Source organism: Macrotis lagotis, chromosome 1, assembly GCF_037893015.1.
Source record: "Macrotis lagotis isolate mMagLag1 chromosome 1, bilby.v1.9.chrom.fasta, whole genome shotgun sequence".
NCBI lineage: Eukaryota > Metazoa > Chordata > Mammalia > Peramelemorphia > Peramelidae > Macrotis > Macrotis lagotis.
In genome coordinates, this window is record NC_133658.1 from 311,160,140 (window position 1) to 311,179,718 (window position 19,579).

The window sequence follows — 19,579 nt, forward strand, 5'->3', positions numbered from 1 at the left end:
ATGGATAAAACAGCTCAAAAAGTTATTGAGGAGAAGAATGCTTTAAAAAGCAAAATTGGCCAGACGGAAAAAGAGATAAAAAAAACTCTCTGAGGAGAATAAATCCTTCAGACAAAGAATAGAATTCAGGGAGATTGATGAATTTACCAGAAATCAGGAATCAATACTTCAAAACCAAAGAAATGAAAAATTAGAAGAAAATGTGAAATATCTCATTGAAAAAACAACTGATATGGAAAACAGACTTAGGAAAGATGATTTGAAAATTATTGGAATACCTGAAAGTCATGATCAGGAAAAGAGCCTTGACATCATTTTCAAGGAATTACTACAGGAAAATTGCCCTGATATTCTAGAAGCAGAGGGCAAAATAGAAATGGAGAGAATCCACCGATCCTCCCAAGAAAAAGATCCCAAAAAACCAACCCCTAGGAATATTATAGCCAAGTTCCAGAACTCCCAAGTCAAAGAGAAAATATTACAAGCAGCCAGAAGGACACAATTCAAATATTGTGGAGCAGCAGTCAGGATCACACAGGACTTAGCAGCAGCTACATTGGAAGCTCATAAGGCTTGGAATACAATATACCGGAGGGCAAGAGAGCTTAGAATGCAGCCAAGAATGAACTACCCAGCAAGGCTGAATGTCCTCTTCCAGGGAAAAAGATGGACTTTCAATGAACCAGGGGAATTTCAAAGGTTCCTTTTGGAATGGCCAGAGCTGAACAGAAGGTTTGATCTTCAGATACAGGACTCAGGTGAAGCATGGAGATTGGAGGAGAGGGGGAAATATGAGGGACTTAATGAGGATGAATTGCATGTATAGAAAAAATGATACTGATAATATTCATATGAACCATCTCAGTTAATAGAGCAGGTAGAGGGAGCTTTTATAGTTGAAGCACAGGAGAAAGCTGAATTTGAAGATAAAATATGCTGTAAGGAGTCAATAGGGAAAAAAGGGAAATGGAAAGGGAGAAAGAAAAAGGAGAGGGGGAATAGTCCAAGATATTTCACATAATAAGATTTTTTTTATTACAATGAGCTATTGCAATGATATGGAAGGGGGGAGGCAAGGGGGAATGAGGGAACCTTTGCTCTCATCAGAGATGGCTAGGAGAGGAAACAGCAAATAAACTCAATGGGGTATAGACATCTGGAGTAAGAAGGAGGGGGGAGCAGGGGGAAGGGGTGGGGATGTAAATAAAGGAGGAGAGGATGGACCATGGGGGGACAGTGTTCAGATATAACACATTTTCTTTTTTACTTCTTGCAAGGGGCTGGGATTGGATGGCCTGCCCAGGACCATAGGGCCAGGTGGATTCTGGGCCTAAGGGGTGGTATGGGGGCTCAGGGCTTCTTGGCCCCAGGACCAGGGATCTGTCTGCTGCACCACTCAGCGACCCTACAGCAGAGTCAGAGTGAAAGGAGAGAGAAAATATAGTACACGGTAGTGGAGAAATAAGAAAGGAGGGAGTTGTGATCAGCAATGGCAACATTGGAAAAATATGGAAGTAACTTTTGTGATGGACTTATCATAAAGAATGTGATCCACTCACGACAGAGTTGATGGTGTTGGAACAAAGACTGAAGCACATTTTTTGTTATTATTATTTGAGGGAGGGTGCAGGGCAAGTGGGGCTGGGTGGCCTGCCTGGAGCCACATAGCAGAATGATCTTTGGGTATCTGAGGCCGGATTAGGACCCAGGTGCTCCTGGCTCAAGGGCCAATGCTCTGTCTGCCACCCAGCCACCCCTACTATTATTACTATTTTATTTTATTTTGGTTCTTTTTTTTTCTTTCTTCTTTTTGGTTTTTGCAGGGCAGTGGGGATCGGGTGGCTTGCATGTCACATGGCTGGGTGATTATTGGGTTTACAAGGCTGGATATGGACTTGGGTGCTCGTGGCTCCAGGGCTGGTGCTTCGTCCACTGCGCCACCTGGCCATACCTCCAATTATTACTATAATTTTTTTTAATTTTAATTTTTTTCTCTCCCCTTTACTTTTTCACCCAAGCAAGTTTATCTATATTCATGGGGGGAGGGGTATTTTGTTTACTTGTAAACAAGTATATTTTATTAATGTAAGAAAAACATTTGTACGAAATGGGAATAAAAAAAAATTAAATAAAAAAAAGAGTGACTTGCCCAAGGTCACAGAGCTACATAAATTAAGTGTGTGAGGCCTGATTTGAACTCAGGTTCTCCTGACTCCAGGGCCAGTGCTCTATCTACTGTGCTACTTAGCTACCCCCTTAGTTTATGTTTAAATATGACTTTTTTTCTCAACTTTATGAGGAAAGTAAAGCAAATTATTTCAATTTTATAGGCAAGGAAACTGAACTGCAGAGCAGTGACAGAACTTGCTCAATTTCACATGGTTAACAAGTGACACAATTAGAACTTGAAAGCAAACCAAGACTATTTTCTAGAATTCCTCTTCAATGTTCTTAGCCTTTAAACTACTATGTAGAACCTTCTCAAGTATGTTGATAAGGCTAATTTTGATTATCCCTTTGTAAGGCCTAGCTCATCCTTCCTATACCTTGACAAGCAAGGTGGTAAAAAACCTTGGGCTTGGAATCAGAAAATAGTTCTTCCTCTGCCATTAAATTGCTGTTTGATCTTGGGAAATTTATGTCTCCTCTCTGGGACTTAAAATGCCTTTTCTATAAAATCAGGATAACATTTGTATCTCATCCTTTACAGGGTTTTTGTGAGAGAGGAAAAGTTACATACAGTATTGTCAATATAAGAATCATAAGGAGACCAAATTAGATAAGGTGCCTTCCAGGTAGTTATAATTCTTTAACTACCTGTTAATTTCCTTAGAAATATAGTTTCCCCTTCAGCAGAGATACTCCTTGAATTACCATTTTTTAAGAGTAATATTAATTTTAAAAATAATTCTGGAAGAGTTTTGGAAAGACAGGCCAACCAAGATACTGTTGATAGTAATAAACTGGTCCAACCATTCTAGAAAGTAATTCAGAATTATACTTTTAAAAAAAAATAAAAATAAAAACTAAAATGTCCATATTCTTTGTCCTAAACATTCAATGGCATGCATACTTCCCAAGAAGATCAATGACACAACGGTCTGAAATGAACCAAAATATGCATAATAGTGCTATTTGTCTAGCAAAAAACTGGAAACAAAATGAATAGCTGATTAGAAACTGAGAATGTCTGAGCAAATTGTGGTCCATTAATAAAGGGGCAACTAGGTGGCATGGTGGAGACTGGAAGACTACTCTTCCTGAGTTCAAATCCAGTCACAGACACTTATTAGATGACCCTGAGCAGATCATTTCACCCTTTTGGACTCAGTTTCCTCATCTGTAAATTGAGTTGGAGAAGGAAATAGCAAACTACTCAGTATCTTTGCCAGGAAAATGCCAAAAAAGGTCAAAAAGAGACAAACACAACAACAAAAGATAATAAAATTTTACTAAGCTGTAAGAAATGAGGACTGTGAAATTCAGAGAAGCATGAGGAGATTATATGTACTGATATACCATAAATTTAATAGAAAAATATACATAATGACTGCAACAATGAAAATATGATAAAAACAATAAAAAGAACCTGAATGCCATGTAATGATGATGATCAAATTTACCTTTAATGAGGAAACAGAAAATGCACCTCCCTCGCTTAAATGGAGAGGTAGAGGACTTTCGATATTCAAAATTGCAAATATTTTCAAATTCAAGTGATAAGTTAATTAGTTTTATGGAATTGTTTCCCCCTTCTTTTCTTTTATACTTTTACAAGGGATGACTCATCGTCTAGGGGAGGGAGGAGGGACATATTTAGAAATGAAGATGAAGTAAAAACAAATGATTTCAATAAAAAACTTCAATAGTAAAGAAACTACATGTTAAAGAAATTTGAATTAAATCAAGGTTCTCCACAGACATCTCATTCAAAATCTATTAAAATGCCTAATGGTTAAGTACAACTGTTAGTACTATATGTACATATTGTTAAAAAAAAAAAAAGAATGAAAAGAAAAGGAAATTTGGCCAAGTCCAAAATACAATTCAAATTTAAGGCTAATGAAAGTTAAAATACTTCATTTTTCCATAAAAAACTAAAAAACAAAAATGGATTTAAATGGATTCAAAATGGATTTTAAAAAACACCTTGAAAACAAAGGTATTTAAAATACCAAATAACCCCTTTTGGGTCCACACACTTACCAGACCTTAAGAAAACAGAGGCAGAGGTGGCTGTTGCATCTTCTGAAGCATCCATTTCAAAGTGTTCCCTCTAATCGTCTAATATGTCGCAGGCTAAACTACAGCAATTTTCAAAGTGGTTTAGTAAAGGTTAGATGCAATCAGTATTAAATTGAGCAAAAGCAATATTAGTAGTTATTAATATATATAATACAGTGTACAACAGAATAATTTAGGTTATTACAATTTTTCTCCAAAATTTGCTTTTTCCTTATTCTTTGTCTTACTAAATTATAAATTACTTTCAGTTACATGAGTGAGTCTAAACAGGTGTTCTTAATCTGGGATCTGCGAACTTTTTAAAAATATATTTGTATAACTATATTTCAATATAATTGGTTTCCTTTGCAATCCTATATATTTTATTTTCTACATTACAAACCATTATTCTGAGAAGGGGTTCATTGGTTTTATCAGATTGACTAAGGGTTCTGTAACAAAAAGAAATTACTCAGTCTAGAGAGATAACACAATTTCCTATTTATTGTTTTTGGTATTGTATTATTTAATAATGTCTGTTTTACCATAGTACAATCTATATAAGGAAAAGATTGGTTCATATTTCAAGCCAAACTCTTTGTATGGTTGTTGTTGCTTTTTTTAAATAACAAAAATAAACTTCTTTGTATTAAACAATAAATGTTTCACCAGAGTATCTTCCTTCTGCAAATAGAATAAAGAATTACAAAGGAATTTGACATTTTAAAATGATTTGTGTTCTGACGAATAATGGAAAGCTGTATGTGGTTATGATTTTTATTGAACTAAAATTGGAGATAGACACTTATTACTGACTTATTCTGGATATTTATTTGTCTTGATATTAACAATTATGATTAACACCAATTTAAAATCTCAAAAAGGAGGCTCTGGATTCAAGAAACATATCCTCACTATATTTTGTGAACTAACTGGAATTTTCAGTTTACTCTTATGACATGCATTTTAAAAGAAAAAGAGGAAAGAATGGAGAAAGGGGAAATACAGGCTTAGAGAAAAAATGAACTGTTGCAAAAAATCTATGTTCAGTAGTGTTCATTCTCCTGTAAGAAAGTTCAGGTTACTTTCTTTAACCTGTTAGAATCCAAATGATAGTTTATTATATTCTCTAGACAATCACATTGCTGCTTTTCAATTCTCCTATTTCATATTACAGGGTACTTAGAGCCAAAAGTGCAAATAAAAACTCTTATGTGCAACTTATCATACTTTTAAAGACTATATCAAAAAAACATATCCTTTTGGAATGTAATTCCAATCAAAGAAATTCACTATTCTTTTTTTCTTTTTTCTTTTGTCAATTAAAGATGGCTGAGTTTCTCTGACTATAACTGATGAAAATGGATACATATACCCTATCCTATGCCACAGTCTATTGTATACAAGTAAAAGAAACTCAGAGTGCAATAGTGGCATGATCAAGACATTATAAAATGGTCTCGGAATTAAAATTAAATAAATGCTTTGTAGTTCCAGCAAAACTACAGGGAACTTTGTGAATTTATTCCCCTGTGCCCTGGGCTTTCCATTAGCATTTTATGTTATAATTAAAATAATTCCACTATTGTTATCTTTTAATCAGTTAATAAACCAGAGAATGGTAAAGATAAACAAGCTAGCCTATAGCTTTTCATTTTTCAGTTTTTGCTTGAAACTAATATATTAATTTGGCTAAGAAATGATAAAAGCTGTAATTCCACCTCTAAGAGCTGCCATACCACTACTGGTCACAAGTATAAACTTGAATACTGTGACTTTAAAATTTGAGTAAAATCACCTCAGGACACCAAAAATCATAACTGCCTGAATGTTGATTTAAATGAGTGTCAGGATTTGGAAGAATAACTGGGAATGAAATGCGTGAAAATATGGATTTTTTTTCTTTAATAATTAAGAGAATGTTAGACTCAATCAGGAAATGGAAGATTGAATTTTCAGGATATTATCAGCAAGAGTCATGCCAAAGTAGATAAAATGAATATTTAACAAATCTTGCACCCTGAGGGTAAGGTCTCATTCTTTAAACTACAAGTGAAATAATCTGAAGATCAGAGAAATAAAGGATGATTTCCACCACTACCCCCCTTGTATTGATAAGGAAATATAGCCCAAACTGGTGCAAGTGAACTCATGATAATTCCCCTTAATTTTGGGTCACAGAATACATAGGAAAGGAAGAAGAATTTAGAAAAGCGGGGACCTGAAAGGTTAAAAAGTTGCTTTATTTCTAGGGATATCAGAGGTCTGGTTTTTAGGGGAATGTGGACTAAAAAGGAAGCAATATCATTTCCCAGGGCAGTCACTTGATGCCTTCTCTGCAGGAAGCGGTGTAAGGGACTACATGGGGATCAAGTTTTATTTTCTACCTAAGTTTTTTGTTTTTTACAAAAGTTCAGCTACCTGATTTCTAGGAAACTTGGGAGATTTACTTCCAAGAAGTGACCAAACCCACAAAACAAACCCCAATTTTCTTGCACATAGTTGAGACTGGGAGCTTCCTGAGGGAAGGGATTGTTTTCGCCTCCCTTCCTTTGCTCGCCCAGTGGTTAGCACAGAGGAGATGTCTAATAAACGCTGGTTTATTTTTTAAAATAGAGGAAAATCTCAATGCTAACTATTCTCGCAACAGTCTGCAACTTTGTGTCTAATCTTGGAGAAACTGTCTGCCGGCCCGGGGTGCTCAGGGGCAGAGAGAGGGCAGAGAAGGCTTCAGTTTCCAGGGGACGTCAAACTGTCCCTATTTGGCCAGGTTGGAAAGAGAGGGGGCAATCTTTGCTGGTCAGCAGAGGTCCGCCTCCCGCTTTGGGGGAGTCGGGGGTGGGGGTGGATAGAGGACAGCTCTGTTCAAAGGGAGAAGGGCAGCAGGCCGATTTTCGGAGAGGGGGCAAACCTATTTTTAAAAATACAGCTGTCAGTTGATTTCGGGGAGGTGGAGCAAGGCACCGGGGCAACCTTATTTCTAAAAATGGGGTCATCAGCTGATTTGAAACAAGAAACTTGTTTCTTAAAAATGCAGCCGTGGCCGGATTTGGGGGAGGGGGCTGCGAAGCGACCCAAAGGGCAAACATGAAACCGTGCGATGATTTCGGGGAGCAGGAGGAACAGCGGGGGCAGGCTTGTCTCTAAAAGTGGGGCCACGAGTTAATTTGGGGGGGGGCGTGGAGACCGACACAAGACGCAAACTTTTCTTAAGAAGGCAGGCGTCGCGATTCGGGGCCCTGGAAGGAGGCGCGGGGGACATGCGTTTCTGCACCGAGCCAGGCCACGACTGGGCGCAAGGGGCGAGCGCTTCTGTAGGAGCCAGGCGGGCGCCGCACTCCGGGCCGCCTCCCGGCTCCGGGCACCCCGCACAGACCAAACGCATTTCCCAGAACCGGGCTGCCCGCGTGCCAAACCTGAACGCTTGGTGCGGGCCCTCCGCTCCAGGACCTTCCAGCTGACGTCAGCCAGGACCCCCTTCGCCCCGGTCATGGCTGCCCGGGGCGCCGCCGCCGCCGCCGCCTCCGCCGCTGCCCGGGTCAGTGCGTCCGGGTTTGCCCCCCTCGGGCCTACAGGGCGCCCTCCCCGGGGCCGCCCCTCCGCGCATGCCCCGCCTCCGGGCCCCACCCCCACCCCGCCTCAACACACGCGAGCCCCGCCCCCTCTCCGCGGCCCCGCACGACACCGTCGCAAAGCGGCTCCACCCGGAAGTAGTCTGAGCCGGGGTCTGGGGCGGGGGGATCCCTCTCAGGGCGGCCCGAGAGTCGCGGAGCTCTCCCAGCCGGGGCCCGCGGAGACGGGGGCGCCGCCTTGTGACGCTGCTTCCGGTGCAGCCCGGCTAGGCGTTTGGCCCGGCGCCACTGGACTGGGGGCTCTGCCGGGCCGGAGGAGGCCGTCACGGCCGAGCTATGGCCACGGCGGCCGCGGGTCGGCTTCTGGGGGCCTGGGCGCTGCTGGCCCAGCTGCTGGGCCTAGGACTCCCGGGTCCGGGCCCGGCCGCAGCGCTGCACAACGTCACGGGCGAGCTGTTCGGCGCCGAGGCCTGGGGGACCCTGGCGGCTTTCGGGGACTTCAACTCAGACAAGCAGACGGACCTGTTCGTGCTGCGGGAAAGTCAGTGTCCCCCGGGACAGCCGCCCCTGCCCCCCGCGCCTCCCCTGCCCTTCCCCGCCTCCCCCCGCCTTGCGCCCACCGTTTCCAGGACCGGCTCTCCGCCTGTGACTCTGACAGCTCCTCCTCGGACCCTGCTCCCGACAGCCCCCTCCTGCCCCGCCACTCCCCAGAGCCTGACCTCGCCCGTGCCCGTGCCCATGCCCGCGCCCCTCGCACCACCATCCTTCTCCCGTGTTCCTGGCAGTGCCACCACCTGCCCCTCACATCTTCCTCCTTCCCGCCTCCCTCTGCCTCGGACCCTGACAGCACCCTGACCTTCTCCTTTCCTGCCCCCACCATCCTCAGCCCCGTTCTCCTGAGAGACCCCCTCCCCAGGGCAATCCCCAGATGTATTCTCAGAGCCTGGCCAACCCCACCCTACAATCCCCATCCTTCTGACGGGCCTCTCCTTTCTCAGCACTCATTCCCAAACCTTCTCTGTCCTTTCTTTTTTCCTATTCCTCCATTCCCAAAACTCAGTCTTAGCTCTGACAACTTCTCTTTCGCAGGATTCTTTATAGCTTCATCTTTTCATCACTAGGCCCACGCTAGGACCTTCAATACTTCTCTGTCCTAAGATACTAACCGCCTTCTTTCTCTCCCCACCCCAACCTACTCTCATCAGTAATAAGGGCCCTTGACAACTCTTCTCTCCCTTCTATTCTCTGAAGCCCTAAAAGCATATTCTATCTCATGACTCCTTTCTTTTGGTTATTCTTCCCCATTCCCAAAATCTGTGGAATTTTGAGATCTCTTTACATTAACCACTTCCTCTCAATATATAAAAGACTTATAATGGCTACAATAGCTCCTCCTTTCTTCCCCTATAAGTTTCCTGTTCTTCCTCTTAAAAACTTCTTTTAATATACTTTCATGAGAATACAGTCATACATGTTCATGGATGCCAACAACTCTCTGTGCTATCAACATTCCCATCTGTCAACATGTTTTACTGTCCCATTCTTGGTCCCCTCTCTAGCTGAATCCTCAAGGGCTTTCTAAAAGTTCTTTCCTTTCCTCCAGGCTCCCTAAGATAACGCAATTTGTTCTGGTAAAGCACTGTCATATGGCTTCTTATCTTCTAGTTCTGACCCTGTAATTGAAGATAGTCATATTCTGTTCTAATCTTGACTGTTATTAAATTGCATTATTACCTTGAACAACTCATCTGTGGGGACACATTTTCCTCTGTAAAAAGTAAGGATTATGGGACTCTTCCAGTTTTCATATTCTGGGATTCTGTAACTTATTTCCATGTTCACATTGAAGATCCCTTTCTCCCATCCCAACATTTTAAAAAATACAAAACACCCTCATTCTTGTGAGACACTGACAACTCTCTACCTTTTCCCTTAGCTGTTCCAGCTCTGCCTGTTCATCCTTGGAGTTGACTCCCAATAATTATTCTACCTGACTCTCCCAAATTTAATGCCATGTATTTTTTGTCATCCTCACATTCCTAAAGATTTAGTCTACAGGCTATGGAACATCCCTAACAACTTTTCTAGTGGTTCTTTCTATATGCTCCTGACTCTCACCTTCCCCTAGATCCTGATTTTGCTAATTCCCAATATGCATGTCAAATTTATGATTTCTAGGAAATATAGATCTTCAGCTGTCTAACTAGAATCCTTTCTAAACTTTGAAAGATAGGCAGTTTATCAACATAGGGAGTATTTTTATTCAAGATTAAAGAAGGGAGAAATTGGTTTCAGCCAAGGGCTGACATTGGGAATAGCAAGCCAAAAGGAAGATTTTTTTCATAACCCTCCGTGAGTCTTGAGACTTTCTCCAACTTCAGCATTTTCCCTTTGACTCTACTTCTTATAGAAGTAGAAAATTCTTAGACATATTAATTAATTATTAATAATTAATTTTACAAGTCAATAAACATAAGACTATAAAGCATTTAAAGTTTTAAAAATATCATTCTATTAGTACCATATTATGTAGTTCTATGTTCCAGTAGTGATTTCGTTACTGGTGAGGTAACTCCAGTGTAGAAATCCCTTCCACTAATATATATGACAACTTAGATGTAACATATTCTAAGAAAATTAAATTTGATACAGAGAGGCTATGACATGAACACATAGCTAGTACATATCAAAGGCAGGATGTGAGCTCAAGTCTTCCTGACTTCAAGGCTACATTTCACTACCAAAAGAGAAAAAAGACAAGTTGTAAGTATAGTTCTTCTCCTCGAGTAGTTTATATTTGTGCTTTTATGAGTAAGAACTTAATGGTAACCTTGCAACTAATCAAATACAGAATCCCTGCCTAGAAGATAGGATTAAAATATGATTTGCAATGTTTCATCAGCCTACTTTTATTACTATGTTTTAATGGAAAGATTTGACCCTATAATATAAGCAACATAATGAGTTTTAATAAACTTTTACTGTTAAGATGAGCTATTCTTACTCCTGAAATAAGCTGTCTTCTTCTGTTAATTGGTTCTTCTTGAATCTCTTGTATTGGAAAATTGAACAAGTAATGGGATATTCTAAAACTAGAATGGTACACTAGTTTTAAATATCCCTGAATGTGAACATAAGATGGAATAGACCAGAGAAGAAAAGGGAATTCAGAAATTTTATTTCCAGAGAATAGTGCCTGAAAATTTTTTTGCAAAAGTATTTTGAGCCAACCACTACTGTGATCTATTACTTAAATGCATTTGTTCAAGGTTTTTGTAACTCAACTTTTACTTCTTTTAGGAAATGATTTAATCATCTTTCTGGCAGACCAGAAGGAGCCCTATTTTAAACCCAAAGTAACACTATCCATGAAGTAAGTATGTATTTTTCTTCCTGTTAAGTATTATTTGTTTGTAGATTCATGAATGGGAAGTAATTGAACTATGTTCTGTATGATGTGTTCTTTTTGTCTGATTTGGATTCTGAGTTTTAAAGTTGACATTGAGAAAAAACTTCAAATTGAGCTTTTAGCATCATACTAAATTTGGGCATTCATTCCATTTTTAAATTATCTGTCATGGTCAAAGTACTAGGAATATAAAGACATTAAAAACCAGTCAAGTTTAAATTCTACTAAAGAGGATATTTACACAAATGAAAGATAATTTGAAGAGAAAACAAGTACTAACTATTAAGGGAATTAGGAAGAACTTCTATAAATTGGCAGTTCATATGGTCAGCAAAATAGAGATTAGACATTTTCTCGAGTACCTATTTACTCTCCAAAAAAAAAAAAAAAGAAACAGGAATTATGAGCCAGAGATAAAGCAATTGTGGCTATCTTCATAGGACAAGAAAGCAAATTTCTCAAAAGTTATAGTTTTATGAATAAACACTAACTCAACACTCATCCTCCACCAGCCTCTACATTCTAGCATAGAGGTTGTTGTGCTCTGGGACCCATTTAGGAATTTTCCCCCTCATGAAATCTTTGCCTGCATACCTGTCCCTCCTGGTATTCTGTCGCAACAAATTCTGTCCAGTCATATATTGAGGAGCTCGAGACCATGAACTACTTTGAACACCCTCTAGATTAAGGAACCCTAAAACAGCAGAAACTCTTCCCAGAATGCACAATCCTCCTTCCCCTAATTCTGCAAAAAACAGAAGATATTCAGCCCTTTGATAGAAACAAAGATCGTGGATGATTGGGATAGGGAACTATTGTGGGATACTCTACCAGGCCTAAAGGCAAAGTTAGAGGCATCCAGCTGGGCCCAGACCAATTCCCCACAGAAGTTAGTTGGGGCACAGTCAATGAAAAGTGGATTCTCTAGTGGGAGAGGAGACAGTTTTTTTAAGTTGTTGTTTTTTATAATTTTTCCCCCAGTCTTATTTCCCTCCCTCCACCCCTCCACCCCCCACAGAAGAGACAGAGGGTATTCTCCATTGCAGATACTGTAAAATTGTCCCTGATAGTTGCACTAATGAAATGAACAAGTCCAATAACACTCACCGTCAACACCATGTGGCTGTTAAGGTGTACAGTGTTCTTCTGGTTCTGCTTATCTCACTCAGCATCAGTTCATACAGACCTTTCAGGATTCTCTGAATTCCCATCCTTCCAGGTTTCTAATATAACAGTAGTGTTCCATAACATGCATAAATAGCAATTTGTTCAGCATTCCCCAGATGATGGACATTCACTCGATTTCCAATTCTTTGCCATTACAAACAGGGCTGCTATGAATATTTTTGTACAAGTGATTTTTTTTTACCCTTTTTCATAGTCTTCAGGGTATAGACCCAGTACTGATATTGCTGGATCAAAGGGTGAACATTGTTTTTTGCCCTTCGGGCATAATTCCAAATTGCTCTCCAGAAAGGTTGGATGAGTTCACAGTATTAGTGTCCCAGGTTTCTCACATCCCTTCCAACATTGATCATTGTCCCTTCTGGTCATATTGGCCAGTTTGAAAGGTGTGAGGTGGTACCTCAGAGTTACTTTAATTTGCATTTCTCTAATCAGTAATGATTTAGAGTAATTTTTCATATGACTGGATCACTTTGATTTCCTCTCCTCATCTGTAAATTGCCTCTGCATATCTTTTAACCATTTGCTAATTGGGGAATGGCTTGTTTTTTTAAATAAATTTGACTCAGTTCTCTGTATATTTTAGAAATGAGTCCTTTGTCAAAACTACTAGTTGTAAAAATTGTTTCCCAATTTCTTACATTTCTTTTGATCTTGGTTACAGTGGTTTTGTTTATGCAAAAGCTTTTTAATTTAATACAATCAAAATTATCTAGCTTGTTTTTAATGATGTTCTCCATCTCTTCCTTGTCATAAACTGCTTCCCTTTCCATAACTCAGACAAGTAAACTATTCTTTGACCTCCTAGTTTGCTTATAATATTGTCTTTTGTGTCTAAATCTCATACCCATTTTGATCTTATTTTGGCATAGGGTATGAGATGTTGGTCTAATCCAAGTTTCTGCCATACTAACTTCCAATTTTCCCAAAAATTTTTATCAAAGAGAGAGTTTTTATCCCAAAAGCTGGTCTCTTTGAGTTTATCAAACAGCAGATTACTATAATCATTTCCTGCTATCTCTTGTACACCTAGTCTATTCCATTGATCTCCTACTATATTTATTAGCCAATACCAGAAAATTTTGATGATTGATGCTTGATAATATAATGTTAGATCTGGTAGGGCTAAACCACCTTCTTTTGCACTTTTTTCCATTAAATCCCTGGAAATTTTTGACTATCTCTCCACATGAATTTACTTATAATTTTTTCTAACTCATTAAAGTAATTTTTTGGAATTTTGATTGGTAGGGCACTAAATAAGTAGTTTAATTTAGGTAGAATTGTCATTTTTGTTTTATTAGTTCAGCTTATCCATGAGCAGTTGATATTTGTCCAGTTATTTAAATCTGATTTTATTTGTGTGAGAAGTGTTTTGTAGTTGTTTTCATAGTTTCTGAATCTGCCTCAGGTAGACTCCCAAGTATTTTATATTGTCTGAAGTTACTTTGAATGGGATTTCTCTTTCTAGCTCTTGCTTCTGTATCTTGCTCACAATATATAGAAATGCTGAGGATTTATGAGGGATTATTTTATCCTGCCACTTTGCTCAAGTTGCTAATCGTTTTTGGTAATTTTTTAGATGATTTTTTAGGATTCTCTAGGTATAACATCATGTCATCTGCAGAGTGAGAGTTTTGTTTCTTCCTTCCCAATTCTCATTACTTCAATTTCTTTTTCTTCTCTTATTGCTGAAGCTAACATTGCTAACACAATATTGAATAGTAGTGGTGATAACGGGCATCCTTGTTTCACCCCTGATCTTATTGGGAATGCCTCTAGCTTATCCCCATTGCATGTAATTCTTGTTGATGGTTTCAGATAGATAATGCTAATCATTCTAAGGAATAATCCATTGATTCCTATATTCTCTAGTATATTTAGTAGGAATAGTTGCTGTATTGTGTCAAAGGCTTTTTCAGCATCTAGTGATAAAATGATATGATTTCTGATAGGTTTGTAATTGATATAGTTAATTATACTAACAGTTTTCCTAATATTGAACCAACCCTGCATTCCTGGGATAAATCCTGCTTGATCATAGTGTGTTAATTTTAGTGATAAACTTGCTGTAATGACTTTGCTAAGATTTTTTTTAAGATTTTTCCATTTCTATTCATTAGGGAATTAGGTCTATAATTTTCTTTCTCAGTTTTGACTCTTCCTGCTTTAGGTATCAGCCCCATGTTGGTGTCATAGAGTTAGGCTTTGCCCCTTCTTTCTTCCCTTCTCTTGGTTCTTCTTTTTTCTCCCCTCCCCATTTCCCCTTTTAATACTTGAAAGGTAAGATAAGTTTCTGAACTTAATTGAGTGTGTGTATGTTAACTTTAAGCCAAATCTGATGAGAGTAATATTCAGGCAGTTCTCACTGCACTCCCCCCCTTCTTCTTCTCTATTGCAATGGATCCTTTGTTCCTCTTTATGTAATGTGATTCACCCTATTTAATCTCCTCCATCCTCTCATCTCTTTACTGTCACCCCCCTTTTAAGGGGATATTGTTTTTAAATCATTCTTTCAGAGTCATGGATAAGTCATGGTTGTCTATTACTTCTGATTAAGTATATTCTCTCTAATAGAGTTACAGTTTTCCAGAGTCATGAGAATCTTTCTCCCAGGTTGGGATATAGCCAGTTTCACCGTATTGGATAGCAGTTTTTTCTTTACCCTTTTTTTTTTACCTTTTCATGTGTCTCTTGAGTCTTTTGTTTGAAGTCCAAATTTTCTGTTAATCTCTGGTCTTTTTGTCAGGAAAAGTTGGAAGTCTCCTATTTTGTTAAATGTATATCTTTTCCCCTGGAAGAGAAGGCTCAGTTTTGCCAGATAGTGAATTCTTGGCTGCATTCCAAGCTCCCATGCTCTTTGGAATATCACATTCTAGGCTATTCGATCCCTTAATGTTGATAAAACCAGGTCCTGTGTAATCCTTACTGTGGGTCCTTGGTATCTAAATTGTTTCGTTCTGGCTACTTGTAGGGTTTTCTCTTTTTTTTCTGACAGTTCTGGAATTTGGCCACAATATTCCTTGGCGTTTTCATTTTGGGATCCCTTTCAGGAGGGGAATCAATATATTCTTTCAATAACTATATTGCCCTGGGGTACATGATATCAGGGCAATTTTCCATCACTAAATCCTGTAATATTGAGTCCAGGCTTTTTTGTCTCTTCAATATTTTAGGAAGCCCAGCCATTCTTAAGTTGTCTCTGTTGGATTTATTGTTGAGGTCAGTGGTTTTGCCAGTGAGGTATTTTATATTTTCTTCTGTTTTTTTTTTTATTTCTTGGTTTTGTTTAACAGATTCTTGTTGTCCCACAAAGTCTTTAGTTTTCATAGAATCCAATCTTTTTTTTTTTTTTTAGAGAAGAAATTTCTTCATGTACCTTTTGCAACTCCTTTTCCAATTGGTCAATTCTATTTTTAAAGGAGTTTTCCATTTGCCCAGTTGAGGTTCTGAGAGAATTATTTTACTTTTGCCTTTGTCCAATTGTACTTTCCAAGTATTTGTTTTCTTGTTGCCAGGTGTTAATTTTCTCTTTAATTTCTTTTCTAGGGTAAGATAAATTTCTATACTCTGTTCAGTGTGTATGTTATTTCCTATCTAAACCATTTCTGATGAGAATGAAGACTCACTTATCCCCCCCTCGCCTTCCCCCTGTTCTACTCCATTGAAAAAGCCTTTTCTTGACTCTTATGTGAAATATCTTAGCTCCTCCTTCCTCTCCTTTCTCTTCCTCCCAGTACTTCCCTTTATCAAAACCTATTGACTCTATATTTTTATTATATTATACCATTATATTCTACTCCTTCCTGTGCCCTCTCTATATGTGCTCCTTCTAACAACTCTTAGAAATGAGAAAGTTCATATGGAGTAATCAGTATCTTCTTCCCATTCAGGAATACAAACAGTTCAATATAATTAAGTTCCTCATAGTAAGTCCTTCTCATCCACCCCTCTATGGTTCACTGGAGTCCTGTACTTGAAGATCAAACTTTCTCTTCAGCTCTGATTGTTTCAGTAGGAAAGTTTGAAAGCCCCCTGTTTCACTGAGTTTCCCTATGAGCCCTTAATGTAGATGCTGCCAGATCTTGTGTAATCCTGACTATAGAGCCTCGGTAGTTGAATTGTTCATTTCTGGCAGCTTTTAGTATTTTCTTTTTGATGTGGAAGTTTTGGAATTTGGCTATAATATTCCTGGAAGTTTTTGTTTGGGGATCTCTTTCAGGAGGTAATTGGTGAATTCCCTCAATTTCTATTTTACCATCTCCTTCTAGGATCTCAGGGCAATTTTGCTGTATTATTTCTTGAAAAATAAAGTCTAGGTTCTTTTCCTTCCTGTAACTTTCAAGTAGCCCAATAATTTTTAAATTATTTCTTCTGGCTCTGTTTTCAATTTTGGTTGTTTTTCCCATGAGATGTTTCACGTTTTCTTCTAATTTTTGGCTTTTTTTTGGAAGAGTTTTATTTCCTCCTGATTTCTTGCAAAGTCATCAGCTTCATTTAGTTCCATTCTGCATTTGAAGGAGTTATTTTCTTCAGAGAGCTTTTTTATCTCCTTTTCCAGCTGGCTAATTCTGCTTTTTAAGGCATTCTTCTCCTCATTTACCTTTTGTGTTGCTTTTTTTTTTCCATTTGGCTGAAACTGGTTTTTTACATATTATTTTCTTCCATATTTTTTTGTCTTTCTTTCACCAAGCTGCTGATTTGGTTTTCATGATTTTTCTGCATTGCTCTCATTTCTCTTCCCAATTTTTCCTCCACCTTCCTTAATTGCTTTTCAAAGTCTTTTTTTTTTAACTCATCCATATTCTGAACCCATTTTCTATTTCTCTTGGAGGTTTTATATATGGAAGCTTCAATTCTGTCATCATTTGAGTATGTATTTTGATCTTCCATGGGACCAAAGTAATATTCTAGGGTCAGATTTTTCTTTTTCTATTGTTTTTCTCATTTCCTCACCCCAAGACTTAATTTACAGCGCTTCCAAGACTTTGGGTGTTTTTTTGGGACACCCCAATGGGACCTTTATTCCTCCGAGGTCTTATGCTCTCTTTCCTGTGCTTTGATATGTAGATGACCACATACACGCCCCTCTGCCCTGGAGCTGTGAGGAGGGTCCCTGCTATCTTAGTATGGAAACTACAACCTAGATCTCAGTGTGGGCAAACAGCAGAGTCCTGCCCAGGGAGAACAGAGAGATTTCTGCAGTCTTCCCCAATCCCCTTAGCATCTGTATGCTGTGCTCTGGAGGTGCAGCCTGGTTTCCTCAATTGCCAGCGCTCCTCACTCCACACTCATTCTGGGGCAGCAGAGTTTTCTCACCACCCCTTAAAGCTTTTCCCAGTGATTCGTGGGCTGGACTGCTCTGCTCTGTGCTGTGGCTAGGGAATTTTTCCAACCCCTGGTCCTAGTGAAATACACCTTTCCTGTGGAATTTCTAAGTTAACTTGGACTGGGAAAATGAATCACTCAGTTTTTCTATGGGTTCTGCCCCTTTAAATTTTGGCTACAGTCAAAATTTGATGGCTTTTGGAGGTTTGGGGGGAAGGAGTTTCTGGGAAATGCTGCCTTCATACTGCCACCTTGGCTCCGCCCCTTGAACTTCTTTTCCCAATTTTTCCAATTGATTTTTTTTTTAGATTTTTGCAAGGCAATTGGCGTTAAGTGGCTTGCCCAAGGCCACACAGCTAGGTAATTTTTAAGTGTCTGAGACCAGATTTGAACCCAGGTACTCCTGACTCCAGGGCCGGTGCTTTATCCATTACACCACCTAGCCACCCCTTCCAATTGATTTTTAAACTCCTTCCTGATTTATTCTAGGAAGTGTTTCTGGGCTGGAGACCAATTCATTTTCTCCTCAGAAGTTCTAGATCTTTCTGAGTTAGTATCTTTGCATTCAAGGTAGTTTTCTATGGACCCCCCCCCCCTTTCCACTGACTTTTCTTCATTTTCCTAAGATCTTTTGTTGGGAGAGGGCCTAGTTCACAGACCTTTGATATTGAAATCCCTGGAGGCTTTGCTCACTGGGTTTAGCAACTCCAAGCGTGCCAGCCAGTAGGGTGTGCTGATTGCTTTCTTTGGAGCGTCTGTGACCTTGATTTGAGGCCCACTCCCTGGGCCTTGAGGGAAGGTGCAGCTGGATGCTGTTATCCTTGAACAATGTGAGCTGTGCCCTGTGGCTTGGTAGTTAATGTCCCTATTCAGTTGAGGGAGCTCTGCTACCCAAGCCTGGGTTGGGGGGAGGGGAAGCATGGAAGAGGGCTTTGCTGTAAGTATGGATCCCATGGTCCCAAGCCAAGGGGATTGATGTCCAGCTGCAACTCTGATATGGAACCCCCCCCCACACACACACACACACACACTGCTAGAGCTCCGCAGACCTCCCTCCCACAGCAAAAGCTTCCATGGCTGATCTTAGGTTGGCTCCCAGGCTTCATCCTGCAGCCCCTGGGCTGACTCACTGCTCCCTGCCCCCCAGCTTACCCAGACTCCCCTGAGACAGACTTGGTTGGTAGATGTTCTTCTCCTAGCTTACTTTTCTGAGTTTGTTCAATCGAATTTCTGTTAAGAGCTTCATTTCATATTAGTTCTGAGGGAAAGCTAGGAGACATTAGCACAGTGCCTGACCTCTCTCTGCAATCTTGGCCAGGAGTCCATGTCTGCCCTGAAATAGTTTTGATATTAAGTCCTTAAGAGTAAATTCACTATTAATGAAGGAATAAGAAAGGGAACAAAAGGTGACTATAAGGAAAAAAATTAAAACTACTAAAGATATCAGGAAGAAAATAAATCACTTTAAACTTAGATCCCAAGCAGAGACATCATCAGGGAATATATGTACTTAAATTAGAACAGAAGATAAATAGCAATACTAAAATATGAAAGCATATCTAAATAAATATTGCAAGACAAAGGAAAACATACCACCACCTGATGGAGAATACTTTGGATTCCCCAAAGAGCACAGAACTGCAGCAGAATGTTCAGGAGTCAAATCAGAACCTTAAAAGAAGAATTTAGACTGGAACAAATGCCAGAATTTATGTCCCACAAAAGAGAAATAAGTAACCAAATAGAAAAACTTAAGCCTATGGTGGAAAGTCTCTCAATGGAAGCAAAAGATAACAACAAATTGAGAATACAACTATAGAAGTAGCTAGGTGGCACAATAGACAGATAGCCCTAGAGTCAG

At 39.5% G+C, this 19,579-nt stretch overlaps 2 protein-coding genes across 7 annotated transcripts in view; one reads left to right on the plus strand and one right to left on the minus strand.

The window, feature by feature from the left end:
- The window catches only part of PHKB (phosphorylase kinase regulatory subunit beta), a 256,778-nt gene extending 249,032 nt beyond the window's left edge, over nucleotides 1–7,746 (minus strand). For 2 of the 3 annotated variants that reach the window (XM_074211412.1, XM_074211413.1), the window contains exon 1: nucleotides 7,641–7,746. In XM_074211412.1, coding sequence (XP_074067513.1) covers nucleotides 7,641–7,716 — 76 coding nt within the window. In that variant the 5' untranslated portion in view covers nucleotides 7,717–7,746. Of the gene's footprint in view, nucleotides 1–4,206; nucleotides 4,305–7,640 lie in introns of all 3 variants that reach the window. The other variant, XM_074211414.1, reaches the window with a different exon arrangement.
- A 259-nt stretch (nucleotides 7,747–8,005) lies between these two features.
- Nucleotides 8,006–19,579, plus strand: part of ITFG1 (integrin alpha FG-GAP repeat containing 1) — a 294,898-nt gene continuing 283,324 nt past the window's right edge. The window contains exons 1-2 of one of the 4 annotated variants that reach the window (XM_074211415.1): nucleotides 8,006–8,337; nucleotides 11,097–11,169. In XM_074211415.1, the coding sequence (XP_074067516.1) occupies nucleotides 8,133–8,337; nucleotides 11,097–11,169 (278 nt within the window). In that variant the 5' untranslated portion in view covers nucleotides 8,006–8,132. The remainder of the gene's footprint in view (nucleotides 8,338–11,096; nucleotides 11,170–19,579) is intronic. The other 3 variants (XM_074211416.1, XM_074211417.1, XM_074211418.1) reach the window with 3 other exon arrangements.